This window comes from Mustela lutreola, chromosome 9, assembly GCF_030435805.1.
Source record: "Mustela lutreola isolate mMusLut2 chromosome 9, mMusLut2.pri, whole genome shotgun sequence".
NCBI lineage: Eukaryota > Metazoa > Chordata > Mammalia > Carnivora > Mustelidae > Mustela > Mustela lutreola.
The window spans coordinates 120,878,328-120,898,862 of NC_081298.1; the positions used below are offsets into that span (position 1 = coordinate 120,878,328).

Consider the following 20,535-nt stretch of genomic DNA (forward strand, 5'->3'; position numbering starts at 1 on the left):
AGCACTGTGTCAACTTGGCCAGGGCCTGGAAGGTGTGGGTGTTTTAATTTATTCGATATTTTGAAATATTCTTAATGAGTTACTCTGATCACTTATCAGGGGCCGTTTCCTGGGAGAAACAAACAGAGAAGACCCTCAGAAACGGTGTGTCAACAGATGAATGGATAAAGAAGATGTGGTATATATACACAATGGAATACTATGCAGCCATCAAAAGAAATGAAATCTTGCCGTTTGCAATGACGTGGATGGAACTAGAGGGCATCATGCTTAGTGAAATAAGTCAAGTGGAGAAAGACAACTATCATATGATCTCCCTGATATGAGGAAGTAGAGATGCTACAGGGGGGGTTAAGGGGGTGGGAGAAGAATAAATGAAACAAGATGGGATTGGGAGGGAGACAAACCATAAGTGATCTCACAAAACAAGATCTCACAAAACTTAATCTCACAAAACAAACTGAGGGTTGCTGGGGGGAGGGGGTTGGGGAAAAGGGGGTGGGGTTATGGACATTGGGGAGGGTATGTACTATGGTGAGTGCTGTGAAGTGTGTAAACCTGGTGATTCACATACCTGTTCCCTGGGGGATTAAAATATATTATATGTTTATAAAAAATAAAAAATTAAAAAAAAAAAGAAATGGTGTGTCAACAGGATAGTTTTTGTTGTGCTTCATTCACGACAGTAGTAAAGATTTTGGTTCTTGGCATACTTACAACACATTCCGGAAACATATCATTTGTCTCTCTGCCTTCTGCTCTCGGTGCCATTCGTAGGCCCATCTACAGGATGAAAACGGCAGTTCTGGAGACAACATGGCCAAGGTCAGATGCCAGGTTTTGGTTCTGGATCACTGGGCTCCATGGCTCGTGACCTCGTGGCAGCTCCTCCGGGCCGTGTGAAAATGCGTCGTCCGTGTAAGTGCTGAGCCCGGGTTGCTGTATACCCGAATGGGAAAATGCCAAGTGTGGAGGGGAAGGTGTGAATCCTTTTTATCCCAGGGCTCTGACTTGGGCCCTTCCTCCTTCGGGCGATGGAGCAGGTTCCAGGAGGGTGGTGCTTAAGACCATGGGTCACCTGGTCACCGGCTCTCACCGGCCCTCCCCCGGGCCTCCGTGCTCTTTGACACAGCTATTGGAGGTGTGGTTTCCTGCCTAAGATTGTTTGCGTTTTCCTCATTACATAAACCGCTGGCTCTTGCCAAGCCCTCCCGGTGCCCTGGAGCTCTAGGCTGCTTTTCTCCTATTGGCTGGCCAAGTTTCATTTTTTGGGGGGAGGTGTAGTTTTTCAAGCTGCTGAGCCAGGCGGTGTGTCAGTGCCTTCTGGGAGTGAAGAGCTGGAGTTCGGGGACCCCACCTGTAACAATGACAGCAGATGAGTTGGTTTTCTTTGTGAATGGCAAGAAGGTAAGAAGGAGCTGGCCTCAGGTCCGACTTCTCTGCTGCCCTCCCAGGGCCTGATGTTTGTTCTTTGGAAGACGTTGGCTCTGTTCTTTCTCTTTCTCTCCTCTCTCACTCATTCCCCGTCTCTTCTCTCCCTCCCTCCAAAGTCGTTGCTGCATTTTGGGTAACACTGGGGGAAGAAACCCTTCTCAGACCTGGAACATAGACAGGATGCTCCAGGGGCAAAGGCATGTCCGGGGAGGCAAGCGAGAAGAGAGGCTTGAATTCCCACTCGGTGTGCAGCTTCAGAGACCCTGACCCAAAGCCAAGGCAGGGGCACAGGGTCACGAGACTCGAGGTCACCGACCATGCCTCTATTTCTGTGTTTAATCCAATTTGTCCTCTGGTTTTTGTTGTTCTCTTTGCTGAGAGAAGGAACAGGAACTTGTTTTCTTGCTAATACCAGGGTGTGAGAGAGACATAGTGTTTGATTCTGGCATTTCAAGGCTAATGTGACAACTAGCTTGTAGGAGGACATTACTAACATCTTGGGGCAAGCCACGATGTTTTTTTTTTTCTTTTTCATAAGGGGCATGTTTCTCCCCCTCCCTCCACTTAATACTGCATATAAATATTTTATATTTTTTATAAATATTTTATATAAATTTTATAAAAATTTTATATAAACATTTTGATAAAAATTGCCCACTCGGATGAACTTTGTTGGTAGGCAGGGACACGGGAGCATGGGGGGTGGGGTGTTGAGCAGAAGGGGACTTCAGACATGGAGACCAGTCCTCCAGGCCCTGCAAGGGTTCGAATCCTTGCAAATTTCACCACAGGAGCTGGGAGGGAGCGTGCAAGCATTATTGCATTGTCCCCATCCCCCTCCCTCGAGCCCTGCTGAGATGCTCCAGTCTGCTCTAGCTCCCAGGTCAGGAATGAAAGGGACAGTGAAAGGACAGCCGTAGTCCTACCTTGCAAATGGCCATGTGGAGAGTGTGAGGGGTGACTGTGCCAAGGGGCCCTCAAAGAAGGATAATTTTCTTTGTTTTGCTTTACTGGTGTTTTTGAGTTGAGAAATTAGGCAACGTTTGAGGTAATTCTCAAGAGCTAAAATGAGCTTCATGGGGCATCTGGTGCTTAAATGGTCAGGATGTGTCTGGGTGACTAGCAAGGGAATTCTGTGAGCTATGGCAACATCAGTGCTCTGAAGACCACTGGGTTCAATGTGAGGCGTGCCACCGGGAGGTGCTGAGGGTGGGGTCAGCCATGTTTTTCCAGGTTCCGTGTGTCTTTCCATGTCAATTTCTTTTGAGGATTGGCATCTGGCAGCAAACCAAGAGGTAGGGCACAGCTTCCCTGTTGGTGGTTGTGAAATTTTACACCCAGCATTTCTAACAACTTTGCTGCATTCAGCGATTGCCTCGGAGAGATCCAAGAAATGGTTGAATTGACTTTCTAGAAGTATTCCTTACAAGAAGCATCTTCGGTGGAATTTTTCTAAATGGTTTTTATATTGAGTGAGCAGCTGGATTCAATGACTTCCAGGGCCACATCGTATTCCAAGATTCTCTTATTTACCATGCCATCAATTCTTATGTGACAGGACGAGGTCGTGCTCTTCCTTAGGGATGGTGTGCTGTGACGCACTGGACACGAAAAGGCATGTTTCGAGGGAAATCTGGCCTGGCGGGGTTGTTTCCTCCTGTATCTCGGATCCACTTCAGGAAAGCAATTTAACATTTTTAGATGGTATCGTCATATCAAACCCACTATCTCTGTTAAGTTTTCCTAGTGTCAGTTGCTCTGATACCATAAGCCTGTAGCTTCTTGAGAAAGTGCTAGAAAGGTGGAGAGGCAATCTAAGAAGTGATGATGAGTAAAAGCCATGCTTTGCACACAAGACCAAGCAGGAATCCCCAGTCAGATCAAGGTGGCTGTGAGTACGTGTGTTCCCATTTCTATTTCCAAGATCTTGTTACTGGATATTGTGCAGAGAAGTTACCAAAGAAGCTGTTGGAATGGGTGACTCACTCTTCATTGTAGGCCTTATTCTCTTATTCTCCCTGTTTCAGTCTGTCCAGGACTCTGTCTCTGCTGACTGGGGTTCTGGAGAGGTCCTGAGACCAATGATCAAATACCTCAGGGGGCTTCTGTGGTGGTGATGGGCCTTGATGATGATCGTTTCCATGTCTTCTGTTCTAGAGTCAGCATTGGAAGGAAAGAAAGAGCTGCCCAGGATTTTGGTGTTATTGTAGTGACAGTAATTTTGTGGGCAGGATTCTAGAGTATCTCAGCAGTAGCTTTCTGTTTGGTGGAGACTGTGGTGCATGGAGGAGTCTGGCCAACTGGGTGTGAGGGGCACAGCTAAAGGTGGGGGTGATTCCCACAGAAGCAGGTGGCAGCTACAGAGAGCCTCATGGTGGCTTTGACTCACTCACTCACATTACGAGCTCCTGCCAGGCCTGTGCCTGTGGGGTACATTGGCACTGGGTGAGTATAGTCTCTGAGAAAAGGCCAGGCACCTGCCCCTCGGGACCTTAGGGACCAGTTAAAGAGAGGGATTATAATTAGGCAAAGTAATATGTTACAAAATGTATTTTACAGAAAACTAGGCCCACAAAATGCTCTTTTCAGATATTCTTCTTTTAAATGTTTATTTATTTTACAGGGAGAGGGGGGAGAGAGAGAGAGAATGTGCACATGTGAGGGTGGGGGGAGGGGCAGAGGGAGAGACTGTCCAGCAGATTCCCCTCTGAGTGTGGAGCTGGACACGGGGCTCCATCCCACTACCCGTGAGATCATGACCTGAAACCATGAGTCTTAACTGACTGAGCCACCCATGTGCCCTCTCTTTTCAGACATTCTTCAACCACTTAGCACAGTGTTGGCATCCAGCAGGCGTCCAATTAATGAGGACAGAATGAATGCACAAGTATTAAATGCCATTGGAAATCCTCTACTGAAGAGAATTATTTAAAAATTTTTTTGCTTTTTGAAATTATTTTAAGTGTACAAAAATGTTGTACAAAGCATACAAAGAAACACTCAATAGGCTACACACCTTTACCAACTGTTCACATTTTATCACATCTGCTTTATCATTATCTCCTTCATTCTCTCTCTCCCTGTACACACACACACACACACACACACACACACAACGAATAGGTGTTTATGGGATAAGCACGTGCATAAGACATATATGGATATGTGTATAGGTATATACGTAGATATATAGATGTATATAAGTACCTACATAATGTTACATATTTATTTATGTATAAAATTAATAGAAATAAATACACAAAGTATAAAATTTTCTTTCTGAACCATTTGAGGGTAAATTTCCAACATCATGCCCTTCTAATCCTTAAACCAAAAGTACAACATTCTTATAGAAGTAGTCTCTATAAAAATCAGGAAATAAATATATATATTTATATATTTATATATATTTATATATATTATATATTTATATATATTTATATATATTATATAAATATTATATAATACTATTACCTAATCTATAGCCCTTCTGCAACATTTTCCAATTTCCCCAATGATGTCATTGATAACTTTTCTCCCAAGCCTGGGACTCAAGGTCATACTATTTATTCAGTTGCTGTGTCTCTTAAGTTTCCTTTAAACTGGAATGGCACTTTACCTTTCCTTGTCTTTTGGGACATTGATGTTTATGAAGAGAATAGACCATTATTTCTTAGAATGTCTTTCATTTTGAGTTTTTGTTATGCTTTTTTATAATTATATTCAGAGTCTGAATTTTGGGCAGGAATGCCAGAGAAGTGGTAAGTGTTTCTCAGTACATTACATCGGGATACATGTGAGGTCAGGTTCCTCCATTATTTGGAATGTGAATTTTGACCACTTGGTTAAGGTGGCATCTGTCAGTTTTCTCTACTGCAAGATAAATTTAATATCCTTTATAGTTAGCAAATAATCTGTAAGAAGATCCTTTGAGTCTATGTGAATATCTTGATCATCAAACTCTCACCTACTAGTTTTAGCACCCATGGATAATTCTAGACTGGCTCATTTACTGTGCTGATTGCAAGATGGCTAACTGGATTCATTAGTTGGCATTCCTCCATCAGAATGAACTTACTCATCTCTCCAATTTGTTTATTTATTAGGTATCACTTTGGACTCATAAGTTTTAATCTTATTTAATGGGTTATAATCCATTAGAGATATTATTGGTTTTGATACTTAAATCTTATCAGAACAATATGCTGAACCCAGCATTTCCTAAGCTCATATCCCCACAAAATGTCTGTCCTCTGGAATACCCGTTGGCGTCCTGTTCAGAGAGGGTTCCATGGTGTTTGCTGGGCCAACCCTGCAGCCATGCTGTGAGAGTAGCATAGCCATTCTCTGTAGCAATGCAAGGAAGGTTGGACCACTCATGGCTGAGATGATATAAAAGCCTTTGCTGGGGAAGTGTTTGGGGTCTTGTAAGTCAAAATGCAGGTGGAAGAAGAATGGAATAGTTGAAGGCATGGAGTCAGAGGTATACATTGTATTTTCTCTGGGATGTGAAGACCAGGTTCATATGGAAATAGGAGGGGAAAAGGCTGAAAATGAAGATTGCAGACATATGGGAAAGGGCCTTGGAAGATAGCCCAGGGAACTTGAATGTTACCTGGCATACGTGAGAAGTCACGGGAGGCACAGAGCAGGGGATGGATGTGATGGAAGCTGAGCTAGAAGATGAGGAAGGCATAGCTCAGGGGGAAGGCAGTAAGCTAAGAGGCTCTTCCTGTCATTTCCAAGCAAAGTGATAGGGATCTTTATTTGTGCATTTATGAGTTCTCCAAGAGAAAAGAAATAGCTTCCTGTGTGAACTTTGTAACTAGGACTTTGAACAAACTGGACTTGTGGGGTGTTTTAATGAAAGGAAACTAATTTGATTTTCCGCTTTCCCTTAAACTTTTTTTCAGGGGGCGAATTCTGGCAGTTTTATGACTTCTTGGATTGCTCTTAATCAGTAAAAAATCCTATGGTCATTTCTAAGTTTCTATACACAGCCTCAGTTCAGGATAGAGAGGTGGGGTTAGAAGAAATTTCTCATTAAGTCAGTACTGGTGGAAGATGGCTTCCCACCACTGGGAACATTCCATTGTAAGTCTCATGACATGGGGCATGTGCTTTTCTCTGGCCCATGGCCCTTCCTTAGCCTCCAGTTGTGGGAGGTCCTCTGTATAGACCCTATTGGAGGTCCAAAGCCTTCCATAGTCAGTGCTTGGGGGATGATTTAAACACCTCCACACCAGCTCACTCTCTCTTGCATGACCTACACCAGGTCCACAGCCAACACTTCACATCCTCTGTCCTCCCAGACTCTGGGAGTGCACACCGATCCCAACACTGCCATTTCTTCTTCAGCTTCTCTGGTAAGCCTATCTCTAGCTTTCAGATATGCCAGACGACCATATCCTCCATCTCACAAAGGCTGTATATTAGCTTCCTGTGTAGAGCTATGGAAGCCCCCTCATGAAGTTTGAGGCATGAGGCAGATACCTCCTCTCCTCAACCTTAGGAAAATGTAAGATTCATAGTGTCACTCTCTCTAGAGAAACTCTTGTCACATATTCTCTCTCCTTAACCATCCCAGTCACCCAAACCCTATTACCTTCATAACATAGGATGGGTAGGAGTAGTAATGCAGGTTTTTGTGGATTTCCTTTGACTCTTTGCATCAGAAACTGGCACCTCACTTTATAGACAACTTTTCTATCTTATTGAATAAACCATTTGTGGACTTTTGGGTTGAGATTTCTTCTCCATGTCTGATATGTGTTATTTTGTTGGCATTGGGCTGGCTATCAGAGCCAATGACTGGCAGCACAGGCCAACAGACTGGCCCTCTACTCTCTGAGATGGCACATACCTGGGGCACAGATGGGGATCTGCGGCTGCCACTTATTTGACAGAAAGGGAGAGAGCACAAGTAGGCAGAGCAGCAGGCAGAGGGAGAAGGAGAGGCAGGCTTCCCATTGAGCAGAAAGTCCAATGAGGGACTTGATCCCAGGATCCTGAGATCATTATCTGAGCCAAAGACAGATGCTTAACTGACGGAGCCATCCAGGCGCCCCAAGACCTTCATTTTCATGATATATTGGGCACATCCCTATTAGCTCGACAAACTCTTGGGTGAGGCAGTGGCTAAGTATACCTAGGATACATTTTTCTTTTGTTTTTGTTCTTACAGGTGGTGGAGAAAAATGCAGATCCAGAAACAACCCTTTTGGCCTACCTGAGAAGAAAACGTATCCTAACTTTGGGGTGAGGGTGTGGCGCAGGACAGTGAGGGTTCATTCTCTAGGCCTTATGTTATTTTCTAGTGACTGTGGGAAACCAGTAAAGTGTGGAGGACAGAGCTCTGGACCCCTGCATCTTAGTTGTAGCTCTGTCACTCAGCAGTTGTGTGACCCTGGGACCTATTTTGAGCTCTCCAGGTATAAAATTATCGACTGTCGAATGAGAGGATTATTTTTGATGTTTCTTAGGATTTCTTCCAGGTAAGACTCTAGTGATGCTAGGGTTTAATCCTGGGTCTGTAAAAAGAGTATCTGTGAAAGGCCCTCATTGGCCCTGGTGAACTGTGTGGCCGTTCCCCTCAGGAGGAGTTGGCCTCCCTCAGGAGATCTTCACTGAGGCTTTCCAGAGAATCTTTCCAGTTCTGTGAAGGTGGAAGGAATGTCAGAGGAAGGTGTGTTTTTTGAGAAAGGATTCCAGAGTGGGGAAGTGTGTGGAGTGCCATCCACTGTGGAGATGGCACACTGAGAGGCAAGGGACAGGGGATTCCTGAGCACTTACTGTACATAGATAGAGTTCAAGGTGATTTCCATAGGTGGGCTCATTGATCCCCATAGCAGTGCCTCTGACAGAGGAGGAAGTGAGTTTGGCACATGAGAAGGGACCTGCTTCTTGCTCGTCTATTCTGGGCCAATCCTGGCAGAGCTTGACTGAAACCTAGAGGCATGCTCTTAACATTCTAGTCATGCTGAAAACTCTTCAGGGTTGGTTGTTGGGATGTCGCTCATCCCAACTTCTGCTAACTAATCCCCCTCACTCCTGGAGTCAGGAATGTCCAGTGGCTCATTCAGGTGCCCTGTTCCAGGACAGCAGAGTGTAGTTGCCGTACCCACAGAAGCAAGCCTGAAGTCCACAGCCTTCCCTCTGGTTCACGTACTTCTTATCAGATGATGTCCAGCTCCAGCGTACTTTGTCCTAGATTTTCCATTGAGAGAGGGTGAGTCTGGAGTTTCACGGCCCATGAACCTGGTGAAATGACTCAGTAGGATCAGGAGGCTGCACAGAACTCCACTGCCAGCCCCTGTACCTGGCGGGGGGGTGGTCTGAGGAGACAGGCACATTTTCAGACATTGTGGACACCAATGCTAGTTTTCTGATGAAGTTTTGAAGGCCCCAGAGCCTCAGATATTCCTGATCATGGCAGTTGCTAGTTTGAAGGTTAAATCTCAAATGAAATCTGAAACTGAAAGTTTTCACAGAAGTGAAGGTTGGGTGGCTTTTGGCTGACCGCCATGAGAGTTCATTTCTGAGAGTTCTGGGAAAGAGGAAAACCCCAGGCTTGACTGTTATTCTGCCTTCTGAAAAAAAAAATCCCCCAGCTGGAAGATTCTGGTAGACTTTGGACTATTAAGTTGTCTGAATTATTGCTCATTGCATAGATTCTGAGGAGTCAGAGGAATAACTTAGGGTATAGAGAGCTCTTCCCAGTTGTGTTTTAGAAGAGGGAGCCACACGGGGAAGGGGGGAGTCCGCAAATCTGGAGTCGGATGATTGTGTCTGGGCCCTCACACAAGGTGACCTGAGTGACCGTGTTGCCTTTCTGGGCCCACCTTACCTCCTGGGTCCCAGTTTTCTTTGTTTTGTTTTAATCTGTGGAGAAACAGCAGCTCCGGACTCCCCTGCTCATGAAATTATTGTGAAAATCAACTGGGTCCATGGGTATAAGTCTTTTTCAAGTATAAGATGCTATCTGTTTAAAGAGACTAATGTCCAGCATATTAAAGGTAAGAAATAAATATTACTTAAATGACTGAATGATCAGACCATGAATGGCTGCCTAGAATTCATGATGAAGTTTCATTTCATCTTGCAAATGAGGGAAGCGACCAGTGATAATGACCTCCACCTTCGGCAGAGAGCTGGACGGCTCAGAGGCCTACAGCCTGCAGGAAATGCAGCCATGGAGCCCATGTGTCTCAGGGAAAAGGGCCATGGTCAGTGCTGCTCTCTAGAATAGCCTAGTACTTAGGTACACTAGCAGACTCAAAGTTATCAGACTACTTCTGCAAGTACATGTAAGAGATGTTGCTACTCCTGGCTCCCAACCTCAAAGATTATATTCATTTTTGGTCACATATCCTATGGGAAGATATTCAAAAGCCCTTGGTCCAACTCTAACTTTGGTTCCTGAACTTCACCAACCCAAAAGATTCAAGGTGACAAGCAAGACTCAATGGGTCCCAGAACAGATCAATGTCTCTGTCTGGCCCGAGTGGCTTCATTGTACACCCAGCTGTGGTGATATGAGGGTTGCCCATGTGCTCAGCCTTTGAGGTGACTGATCCCCCTGATACCCCTGCGCAGTGAGACCATAGGGTTGGGATCCCCTAAGACCAGACCAGGAAGCTCCTGATGCCAAGAAACATCTCCAGGATTGGAGAGCAGTAGGACTTCAGTCCTGGAGAATACTTGAGTGCTGTCTGATGGGACCCTGATGCTTTTCCTCATCTGTGCAGTGGAGATGGTCCCATTCTCCACCTTCCAGGTCACAGTGCAGAATTCCGGGATGAGGGGACCATGTGGATCTGCAGCCTCCCTGGGTTGAGGGGCCCGAGCCTGTGTGTGCCAATGGATGACTCTATACTTACAGCTGTGCGCATGCACTTCCCAACAGCCCAGCAAAGATCCTTCTATGAATTTGTGTTCCTTAACCCTCGACCACCCAGTGAGGCTAAGCGGGACCAAGCTGGGCTGTGGCGAAGGCGGCTGTGGGGCTTGCACCGTGATGCTTTCCAAGTATGATCGTTTCCAGAACAAGATTGTGTATCCTTTGCCCACTGGCTGGTGGTGATGCAAGGACTATGAGGCAGGGGTCATGTTGCGTGTGTGTGTGTGTGTGTGTGTGTGTGTGTGTGTGTATGCATAGATGAACTTTCTAGACCCAGACTCATTTCTAGTCCTATGAAATCCTTCGGTCAGACTCCACTGCCTTTGGAGTAAAGTCCAATCTCTGCTTAGTTCTCAGGACCCCTCACAGTGTGCCCCACCTTTCCTCTCCAGATATCTCTCTCTATGGGCCCAGCACTCCATCCTTGCAAGGACAACTGTGGACTACTGACACTCTTGGCCTACTCATTTCCTGGTCTTTGCATAAGCTGTTGTCCAGGTCTTGAATGTCCTTTCTTCTAGGACTTCACCACCTGGCCAGCTCTTGCTCGCTTTTCAGGACTGGGAAAAATAACACCTCCTCCGGGAAGCCTTCCTTGACTTCCCAGGACTGGGTTAGGTACCCCATGTCTGTGCTGGTCCCAGAGTGTTCTGTGCTCAGCCCTCCTAAAACACTTACCATAGCTGTCTAAATTGCACCTTCACCCAGGCTTCACACATTTTCCTGGGTTGACCGTGGGCTATTGAAGAACATCTCACTCACCTTTGTTTCCTCGGCCCTCAGCAGAGTGCCTGGCATCTGACTGGACTCAGAAACTGGTGCTGCTTGTATACATGGATGAATGGTGAATAGAAAAAATGGACATCAAAAACCTCTGTTTAAGGGGCTGGTGTCTCATGTTTCCTGGGGATCGCCCCCTGCTTTTTCCCCCACAGAGGATGGGAGACAAGGGGGTGAGAGCAGGGGGGCAAACGTGACTGGATGTTCTGAAACTGAAGAGGCTAAGGAAGGACCTTGCAGGCAGAGAAGCAAGCACTGGGCTTGGAACCTGCCAGAAATTTCCTCTTGACTCAGCCTCCAGGGTGGGGGTGACTGAGGTGACTGAGGATGACCCTCGTGTTCCAGCTTGGAGGCCCAGTGCCCCGCAGGACCCTGCAGGGGCTCGTGCCTCACCGGGGTGTGGGGAGCCTCCTTTGTTGCTAGCCCAGAGGCCAGGGTAGAGAGGCAAGGACACCCAGGGAAGAGCCCAGAATGTAACGTAGAGGGAGGGGTCATGACAAAGCCCCTCTAAGTCTCCGGTGGCTCGAGTGGACCACAGAATGCCCTTAATCTGGGGCTCCAGCCACTTTTCTGCCAACGCCTGCCTGGCCCCCATCTGCTCTTTGCATCATGTTGCTGTGACGACGGTGGAAGGGATCGGAAGCACGAAGTCGAGGCTGCATCCCGTGCAGGTAACCGGAGGCCAGGGAGGCTCAAGCCAGGGCCGCAGACTTGTTCTGGGCTGTGAGGCTGAGTGTCGCTGCCTGGGCAAGAGGCACTGTGGCCGGGCTGTGTCCCTCACCTCCTTCTCCTGGGAGGGAAGAAGCTGGGTTGGGGGGAGGGGTGCAGCTGTGAGGCAGAAAAATGGGCCCCAGGCCTGCAGCTCCCTCCTGGGGCCACCGTGGGTGTGACATGACATGACCCTGAGGGAACCGTGAGGTCAGCATGACCGGGTGGCCAGGGCAGGCTGCCTATGCCAGACCTGGAGGGAGGGGGGCAAGGGAGCGCCTCACCCACCCCCCATCCCCGCCCCTGCATGTGCTTAGGAAACCCCTGCTGTCTCAGGTTCAAGGTTTCAGATGCCCTGTGCCCTTGATTAAAAGCCCACCTACTCCCTGCTTGCTGGAATGGTAATCCCATGACTCCTCTCGACGGCCCCCTGCAGGGGATACGGATGTGGGCTGCTAGGCCTCTACCCCACTAACAGGGAGGTTAGTAAGGGCTTAATGAGAGAACAGAGGCGTCTGAGTGTCGGACTGAGATTTTTTTTTTTTTTTTTTTCTGATGGTATCAGGCTGCCCGGCAGTGGATTGAAATTAAGAACCAAGAGCGAACAGTAATCTGAGGTTTTGTGGAAAGAATCAGGACATTTTTAGGCAACATGGCAACACACAGGACCAGAGCACTGTGTGAAGGAAAGGCCATCATTTCCATTGCTTCTCGTATGGGGAAACTGAGGCAGGGGGTCTTCCAGACATTACAGTCACAGAAGGTGCCAGAGGCAGGCCCGTTGGCCACTTGAGGAGACCCGCTGCTCAGATCATGCCTTTTGGGGCACCTGATGTGGGTGCTGGGCTAGAGCCTGGGGCTGAGCGAGCTGCTTGTTCTCGGGAGAGGGGCAGGGCAGCTGGCACGAGTCATGTGAGATCACAGCGCCCATAATGCTTCACTTCTTAGGCAGCAAAAGGGGAAATTACTAAACTTGTCCAACCTGCAGGAGAGGTGAGAGGGTGAATTTGGGCTTGTAATTGGAAACAAGCAGATGAAAGACGGAAGAGTTTAAACACAGGGACCGTATCTGATGAATCCACCAAACCCCTCCCTTTCCAGTAGTACAGATTCTTAATCCCCACGTGCTTACTGGACCCTGCGTTAGCTGTAGAGCCAGATTCCACCTCTCCTTGTCCATTGGTTTTTTTCCCTTGGGGTTTCTAGGACACTATGCTTTGCTCACCTTCCTCCCTCCAGGCTGGTACTCGGGGCCAGCTCTAGGCCTGCCAAGTTCCTAATTGCGGCAGCATCCCCGGGGCTCCGGCCAGGCCCCTTCCCCTCGCCGTCTGCACAACCCCCATGCCCAGGCGAGTTCAGTCCCATCTACGGGCCAGCGGCACTCCCATTTATGTCTTCAGCTTTGACCTCTCCTCAGAGGTTAGATTCATAATTCCAACCGCCTCCTTGACATCACTATATGGATGGCTCATCTCGGACTTCACAAACCCTATTTTTCCCCTTTCCCCCTAGTCTTCCTCCATCTGAGTCAATGGCGAAAGCATCTGCCCAGTTGCCGGAGATAAATATGTGGGGGTCACCTTTGGTTCTTTCTCTCCTGCACCACACCCAATCCATCCAGACGCCATGTCTACTTTACTTCCAACCCTATGGCGAAGCCTTCATTTCCTTTACCCTCTTACTGCTTGGTCTGTCCATGGACCATTGTGTCCTGGTCCCCATTTCTACTCTTGTTCCCTGTAACCTATTCATTCCCTACCCACAGCTGGAGTAACTTAAATTTTTTTTTTTTTAAGAGAGAAGGAGAGAGCAGGGCAGGGGCAGAGGGAGAGAGAGAATCAGAGGCAGAGAGAGAGAGAGGAAGAGAGAGAATCAGGCAGAGAGAGAAGGAGAGAGAGAATTAGAGGCAGAGAGGGAGAGGGAGAGAGAGCAGGGCAGGGGCGGAGGGAAAAGGAGAGCGAGAATCTTAAGCAGGCTTCGTGCTCAGCGCAGAGCCTGACATGGGGCTCGATCTCATGACCCTGAGATTGTGGCCTGAGTCAAAATCAAGAGTCGGACCCTTAACCCACTGAGCCACCCAGGCCCCCCCTGGGGTGATTCTTAACTAACATAATTAGATCATATATACTCTTCCCTGGTTCGAGTCATATTATTAAATTCAACTTAAAAGACACCTCTTCAGAGAGGCTGTTTCGAAGCACTCCCAAAGGCCCACTGGTCACTCCGGGTCCCATCAGCCTCTACTAAATCTCTACAAAACATTGATCTCCACCTGGAATTTTCCTGTTTCTTTTGTCAGTATTTCTCCTCCTAACTTCACGAGACTGGAGATCTTGTCTCTCTTCTTCATTGCTCTGTTTCCAGTGCCCTTACCACACCTGGCACAGTAAATATTTATAAAGTGGAGGAACATTTGTATATCCTAGGCACTGGAAATACAATACTTCAGTAATTTTACTTAAGTACCAAGAGAAACTCCCAGGAGACAAAATAATAGTAATAATAACAATAATAATAATAATGTGGACATGGTGAATCTCCTGGTACGAAAAATCTGGCAGAGTTTAAAGGAGAATTCTGTGACATTCAATGCATATAACAAATTCTATATGGTACATTTCCAGATTCTTATGTTCCCATGGATTCCTGGCATTGCCTTCATTTAAGAATGTAGTGATATTCTAGTTTGGGGAAAAAACAAACGTTCATTTATTTCTTAATAAATGCTGGTTTGTTGGATTGCAGGCTAGAATATGAAAAGAACGTGAGACTGCTCTTCCTTTCACTCTGCGTGTTCTTGGTTTAATCTCTTAAATCTCTGGGCCTCCTTCCTCCACTGTTCAGTGCAGAGAATGGAGGGTGAGAAGCCCTTCTGGTTTTAATGGTCACTGTTCTTCGACGAGACTTTCCTATGAATGACCAACGTTGGTTGACCACCTGCTATGTGCCAGATAGAATAATGTTAGGAGTTTAACGTGACTTATCTCATTAAATCCTTACCACGGCTCCAGAGATAAGTACCAGGGTGGCCCTCATCGTGCAGGCGAGGTACCCATGGCCCCGGAGAGGCTTGGTGGCTGGCCAAGGCCACCACTGGGCCGAGGACCGACTTCGTGCAGGGACTGCTCGCCCATCCTCCCTGCTGGCATGCTGGGGCTTCCTGTGGGTCATCCAGAGAGCCTGAGAGAGCATCTGCCAGCATGTGGGTCTATGTCCTCTGTCCATTTTAGGAGAGAATCTCCAAAAGCCACGGCTCCCAGTGCGGGTTCTGCACACCCGGCATTGTTATGAGCATGTACACGCTGCTTCGGAACCAGCCTGAGCCCACCATGGAGGAGATTGAGAATGCCTTCCAAGGTAGGGGCCTTCAGACGCCACCTAGGAGGGGGCATGGCAAATGGGGCGTGGTGGGGGTTAGGGCAGGGCCAGAGCCCAAGTCGGGAATGGGCTAAGAGAGCGAGGCACTGCCCTCCAGAGGAAAGACTCAGACTGCCCCAATTTGGGGGTGCCAGTCGGCTGGAGTTGAGCCCTCTCTCGGTCTAAAGAACACTTGCATGGTTTGGAGACCTCCAGGGGTCTCCTGCCTTAGTGTTTCTCTTCCTGAGGTGTCCTCCTGCCCTGGGATGGGGTGGCCATGGGAGGTGGGCGTGGAGGAGATCATTTGGGAAATTCCACAGAGGCTAGTCACATGGCTCCCTTTCTCCTCCCCTTGTACTAGAGCAGGATTCTGCAAAGGCCGCATAACGAGGAAGAGGGTGGCCATGATTCTGAGCCTTGGGCTGGAGCAGGTTTCCCAACTTGCCTCCTGGGCCCGGGAGCCTAGATAAGGTATCTGTTCACTGGATTGAACAGGTTCCCCATCCATTCACCATTTCGATTCATCATTTATTCAATTTGTTGTATTGGGTCCTATCGTGTTAGGCACCATGCAAGGCTCAGGGAGCACAGGGATGGCCCAGGGGATGAAAGACAGTCTCTACCCTCAAGGAGTTTGCACTCTAAGTGAGAAGAGAGTTTATAATGTATGATCAGGCATCAAGGGAGGGCCCAGAAGAAGCACCTGATTCAATCTGGGCAGTCTAGGAAGGCTTCCTGGAAGAAGCATTAGAAGTTTTGAAATCAGGAATAAAAGGAGGACGGGGTGTTCCAGGCAGAGAAAACAGAATAAGCAAATTGAGCGTCTTACTGAGCCAGGAGCAAAGCCACAAGCCCCTCCCCTGCCCTGGGGCCTGTGCTTTCAACGCAGCTTTTTTCCTCTGCCCCCAGGAAATCTGTGCCGCTGCACGGGCTACAGACCCATCCTTCAGGGCTTCCGGACCTTTGCCAGGGTAAGTGGGGGCCCCGGCGTGGCTGTGGCTCTGCTCCTAAAGCAGCAACACTCAGGAATCACAGTGGAAGAGATGCCAAGGGCCTCTGGAAGAAAGAGAAGAAAGACAGGAGGGCCACCTGGCCCGTTGTCCCTCTTTTGGTACCTGGCACGGGCACTGGACCCCGCCTCTTGTTCAGAGGGTTCTTGGCAATAGCAGGAGTGCCGAGAGCCTCCTTCCAGGGAAGGCTGGCTCCTGGAAGAGGCATGCAGTCCCAGAGCTAACTGCCCCTGGGCATTCGGGTCTGACACGCTCCTGTGGCCCAGGTGCTGAGCCTGGTGTTAAATAACAACAGCCCCCAGCACCTGAGCTTCTCCTTTCTCGGAGCCGGAGCCGGAGCCGCAGTCTGCAGGTGGCACTCTGTGGGGCTTGTGAAACTGCTAATTAGATCTCCAGTCAGCTGGCGCCTCCCTGCCGTGTTTGTACATCTCTGGGGGTGAAGCCACAGCCTGGCCGCACAGGTCCTGATCACTGCCATCCTGTAGGGAGGACAGAGGGCTGGCCTCTCCCCTCTTGGCTTGTCTCCCCAGATTTCACCTGATTCTCCAACTGGGGCAAGTTAGCCCTGACTCTAATCAAACCATCTCTTCTCGGTTTGATTCTGGGTTGAAAGGGAGAGTCACAGACACCTGTGCCTTTCATGGACCTTGAGGGTTGCTCCATTCTGAAAAGGAGCGTTGTATCCAGATAACCCCAGAGGGTGGCCACAGGGATGGGGTCTACAGGGAGGGAAGGCAGCACATCTTGCTGAATGCTTTTGATGACAAAGAATGAGGAGGTATGGATTTAAGGGAAAATGACCAAAAAGCACAGACCTGGAGTGTGCAGACCCGGGTTCAAATCTCATCCTTGTACTGACCCGACGCATGACCTCAGGTATATTTCCTTGTTTCTAAAATGGGATTATAATAATACAATATTACAATGTTATATTAATACAGCTATAACTGTAATAAAACATACATAATTAAAATAATATCACAGAATTGTAATAATACCTATAATTATTCTTATGGTGTTTGTGGGAAGTACTCCTCCCTCCTAAAGCCCTTAAAACACTGGCACAGCCTAAGTATTAGATACACGGCAACTCTAAATTACGATGATAGTATGTTTCTTCCATTCCTCGCTGTTTGACTTTCGTCCATTGCTCAGGCTTCCTGAGAACAGAGGATTGTTAATCTTGTCCATGTACTTATTTCTCAAGAGGCTTCTCGAAAGATACAATTTCACCAGCCCTCCTACTTTCTGAAAAGAGAAGGGTTTGTTAATGTAATCCATGGTATGGTCCTTTGCCGGGCTGGAGTCTGATCATCATTGAAAGGGTTCCCGGTTCCACTGTGCTGGTGTTGCCTCCCTGGATCAAGCTGCTGGGCCTCGAGGAGCAGAGCAGAGCTCCCAAAGTGACTGGGACAGAGAGTGTGCTCAGAGCTCATGCACCTTACTCCCTGGAGACATGCCCTCCACCCAAGGTCTTATTTGGAGCCTCTGCATTCTGAGTTTACATACAGCTCTAATGCTTAGCTCATTCTCAAGCCCGCCATGCATATTCGGAAAGTGGGGAGGGTTTGCTAGAAGGAGGCATGCTGTTCACAGCAAGAATTGATGATGTCTGGTTAGGAGCAAAGACGGGCATAGAGGAACTGTAAAAATGAACAGGAGCCTAGCCATCCAGCCTGCTGAGAAAAGGAGAAATCTCTCCAGGGGGTAAAAAACAAACCCAGCTTTATCCAACCTCAGTGGGCATGGAGGGCAGTGGCACGTTATTGTACATCACAGTAATTTGTGTCATGGCCACGTCCATGAAGTATCAAGTAAAAAGATCTAAGGAAGACTGTGCCAACACTTTATCTGGAAAATGTACTTCCGTGAAGTATGTCCTTCCCCACAAGGACTGGGTGAGGGAGGCTGACGGCTGGCTGGACGCGGCTTCCCTCCCTTCAGGTGGGGTCCGGTGAGTCCCCTGTGTCACCGTATCCAAGAAGAAAGATGAGAAGAGACACTAGGGGAACTTTATTTCACTCTTCTTTTTTGTCTAAACACAGAGGAGAAGGCCAAGGCCATGGTGGGAAGGTCCAAAGTAGGGTGCTTGGAGACCCGGTGGCAGGGCTGTGGGTGCAGGAGGGGGCTGGGGTTGGCCCACGGGGTGGCGTGGGCAGGGGGCTGAGGCAGCCAAGGCTCCTCTCCTGAGGATGGGGCTGACGGTGTTTTCAGATGCTCTGAGGCCATCCTGTCAGCCTCCGGGCCCTTTGAGGGCTTTCCTGGGCACACTCGTCACGGTGTGATTCATTCCTTGGGCAATGTGTCTCCTGTGACTCACGGGCAGGAGGGCTGTCTTCTGCAGGAGCTGGCCGCTGTGGACATGGGCTTGGAGCCATGCCTGGGAGTTGCTCCCACCTTTGCCTCTCAGCATAACTCCGGGAGTCTGGAGTATCTCCCAGATCCTGAGCAGAGACTCCCGCCTTCTTGGCACACATCAGTCAGGAGAACACACCCTTCCCCTCCTCAGCGCCTCGGTTCTGGGAGGCAGCGAACACTACTCCCTGCTCTGCCATTGGCACCCAGAGCGGTGCCGAGTCAGTTCTTGCCCAGGGGTGGTGGGTCATCAGACCTGTACCCACCCTTTAGGACAGGGTCTCAGTGAGGAAAGAGGAGTGTTTAGGTTTCTGGCAAGAAGGACCTGATATGCAGTGGTGGGGATATCGGGCACACTGGCTGCACACCTCTCTGAAGCTAGCACTGGTCTCGGACCTACTTGGAAGGAGCCCCACAAAGACCGGGGCTTGGAAGGAGCCCAGCCAGGCCTCCTAGAACTTGACTGATGCCCAAGCAGAGGCTCTCGAGTGCCGAGAGCACCCATGGGGATTCCTCTCAGAGAGGTTTCCCAAGGAGGAAGCCCTGAGGGGCGAAAATGGGCATAAAGATATGTTTTGATAAAGTAGGACTTAACTTTTATAGAGAAATTTTCTTTTTTTAGAAAGAGAGAGAAAGTGCATGAACAGGGCTGGGAGGGGCAGAGAAAGAGAGAGAGAGAAAGAGAGAGAGAGAGAATCCTAAACAGGTTCCACACCCAGCACAGAGCCTGATTCGGGGCTCCATTTCACAACCCTGTGAAATCGAGTCTGATGGTTAATTGACTGAGCCGGGTGCCCCTGGAGAGAAATTTTCTTAAAATTAAAATTTCCTCCTGCTTCTGTATGAGTTTCTTAGTTTCCATCAACCAAGAAAGGGGAAGTGGTTAAAGCAGAGGTCTTACGTCCATGCAGACGTGAGTGGGATGGGGAGCGTACATCTGCTGTTCCCCCTGGTGCTGGGGTAGGAGCAGAGCTAGACTTCATTGGATATTAGTGACCCAGGTTTTTTAAAGCTTCTGGGAAAACTCTTTGCAAATATATTTTGTGTATTTGTCATCTCTCTAGGATGGCGGGTGTTGTGGAGGAAGTCGCGACAACCCGAACTGTTGCATGAACCAGAAGACAGACTCCAAAGTGAGTGGGTCCTCCTCTCCACGGAAGCCTGGGGGCCAGTCTTAGATTAAAGGAGGCAATAGATTCTTTTCACACTCCCAACAGTGTGGCCAGAAGAGGAAATGGTTATGCCCAGACCGTGAGGGTGGTGAATGTGCAATGTCTTCTGGCAAGACTCTTTATCCTGCCTTCCAGGAGCTTCCTGGCCCTCCACTAAGCCTGAAGGGGGCTGCAAACAGGCTTGCTTGCACAAGGGCCTGGGTAGATCCTACAGGACATTTTAAAGGAGGAGATATGGTATCACCCAGCTGTTCCCTTTTCCAGCAGGTCACTCTCTCACCATCTTTATTCAACCCGGAGGAGTTCATGCCCCTGGATCCCACCCAGGAGCCCATCTTCCCCCCGGAGTTGCTGGTAGGTGATGCCCCAGGGAGAGGCCTGACTCAGTTTCTGTGCCATGAGCCTCTGGAGGCCTGCTCTATTTCATACCAACTGGGACCTATGTGGCCTTGTCCTTTTTCTGACACCCAGAGGTCAAGTCCCTCTGTCACATATTCCAAAGGGACCCTACACTTCCTTCACACATGTCACTCTGAGCACTGAGAGTGGATCTCCCTGGCACTTTACTCCATGTGGAGTGTTCCAGAAGCATCTGCCGACCTCCTGGCTACATCTAACGTAGAAGCCCCCAAGCAACCCATTCTCCTCCCTGTGAGCAGTCCCTTTATTTAACAAAGAAACCAAGCTGTGCTCAAAGGGCACAGTCCTGGGCTTGCTGCTCTGTTTGAGGACCGTCTCACACCCACCCTCTCACTGGGATCCTGCTTCTTCGCTGCAACATTTATGGCAGGGGAAGAATCAGGCCTCACTCCAGGGCCTC

General features: G+C 48.6%; 1 protein-coding gene across 2 annotated transcripts in view; it reads left to right on the forward strand.

The window, feature by feature from the left end:
- The first annotated feature begins 1,223 nt into the window (after positions 1–1,223).
- The window catches only part of XDH (xanthine dehydrogenase), a 61,890-nt gene continuing 42,578 nt past the window's right edge, over positions 1,224–20,535 (forward strand). The window contains exons 1-8 of one of the 2 annotated variants that reach the window (XM_059188692.1): positions 1,224–1,407; positions 7,619–7,676; positions 10,392–10,488; positions 11,676–11,784; positions 15,052–15,178; positions 16,088–16,149; positions 19,608–19,676; positions 19,980–20,069. In XM_059188692.1, the coding sequence (XP_059044675.1) occupies positions 1,366–1,407; positions 7,619–7,676; positions 10,392–10,488; positions 11,676–11,784; positions 15,052–15,178; positions 16,088–16,149; positions 19,608–19,676; positions 19,980–20,069 (654 nt within the window). In that variant the 5' untranslated portion in view covers positions 1,224–1,365. The remainder of the gene's footprint in view (positions 1,408–7,618; positions 7,677–10,391; positions 10,489–11,675; positions 11,785–15,051; positions 15,179–16,087; positions 16,150–19,607; positions 19,677–19,979; positions 20,070–20,535) is intronic. The other variant, XM_059188693.1, reaches the window with a different exon arrangement.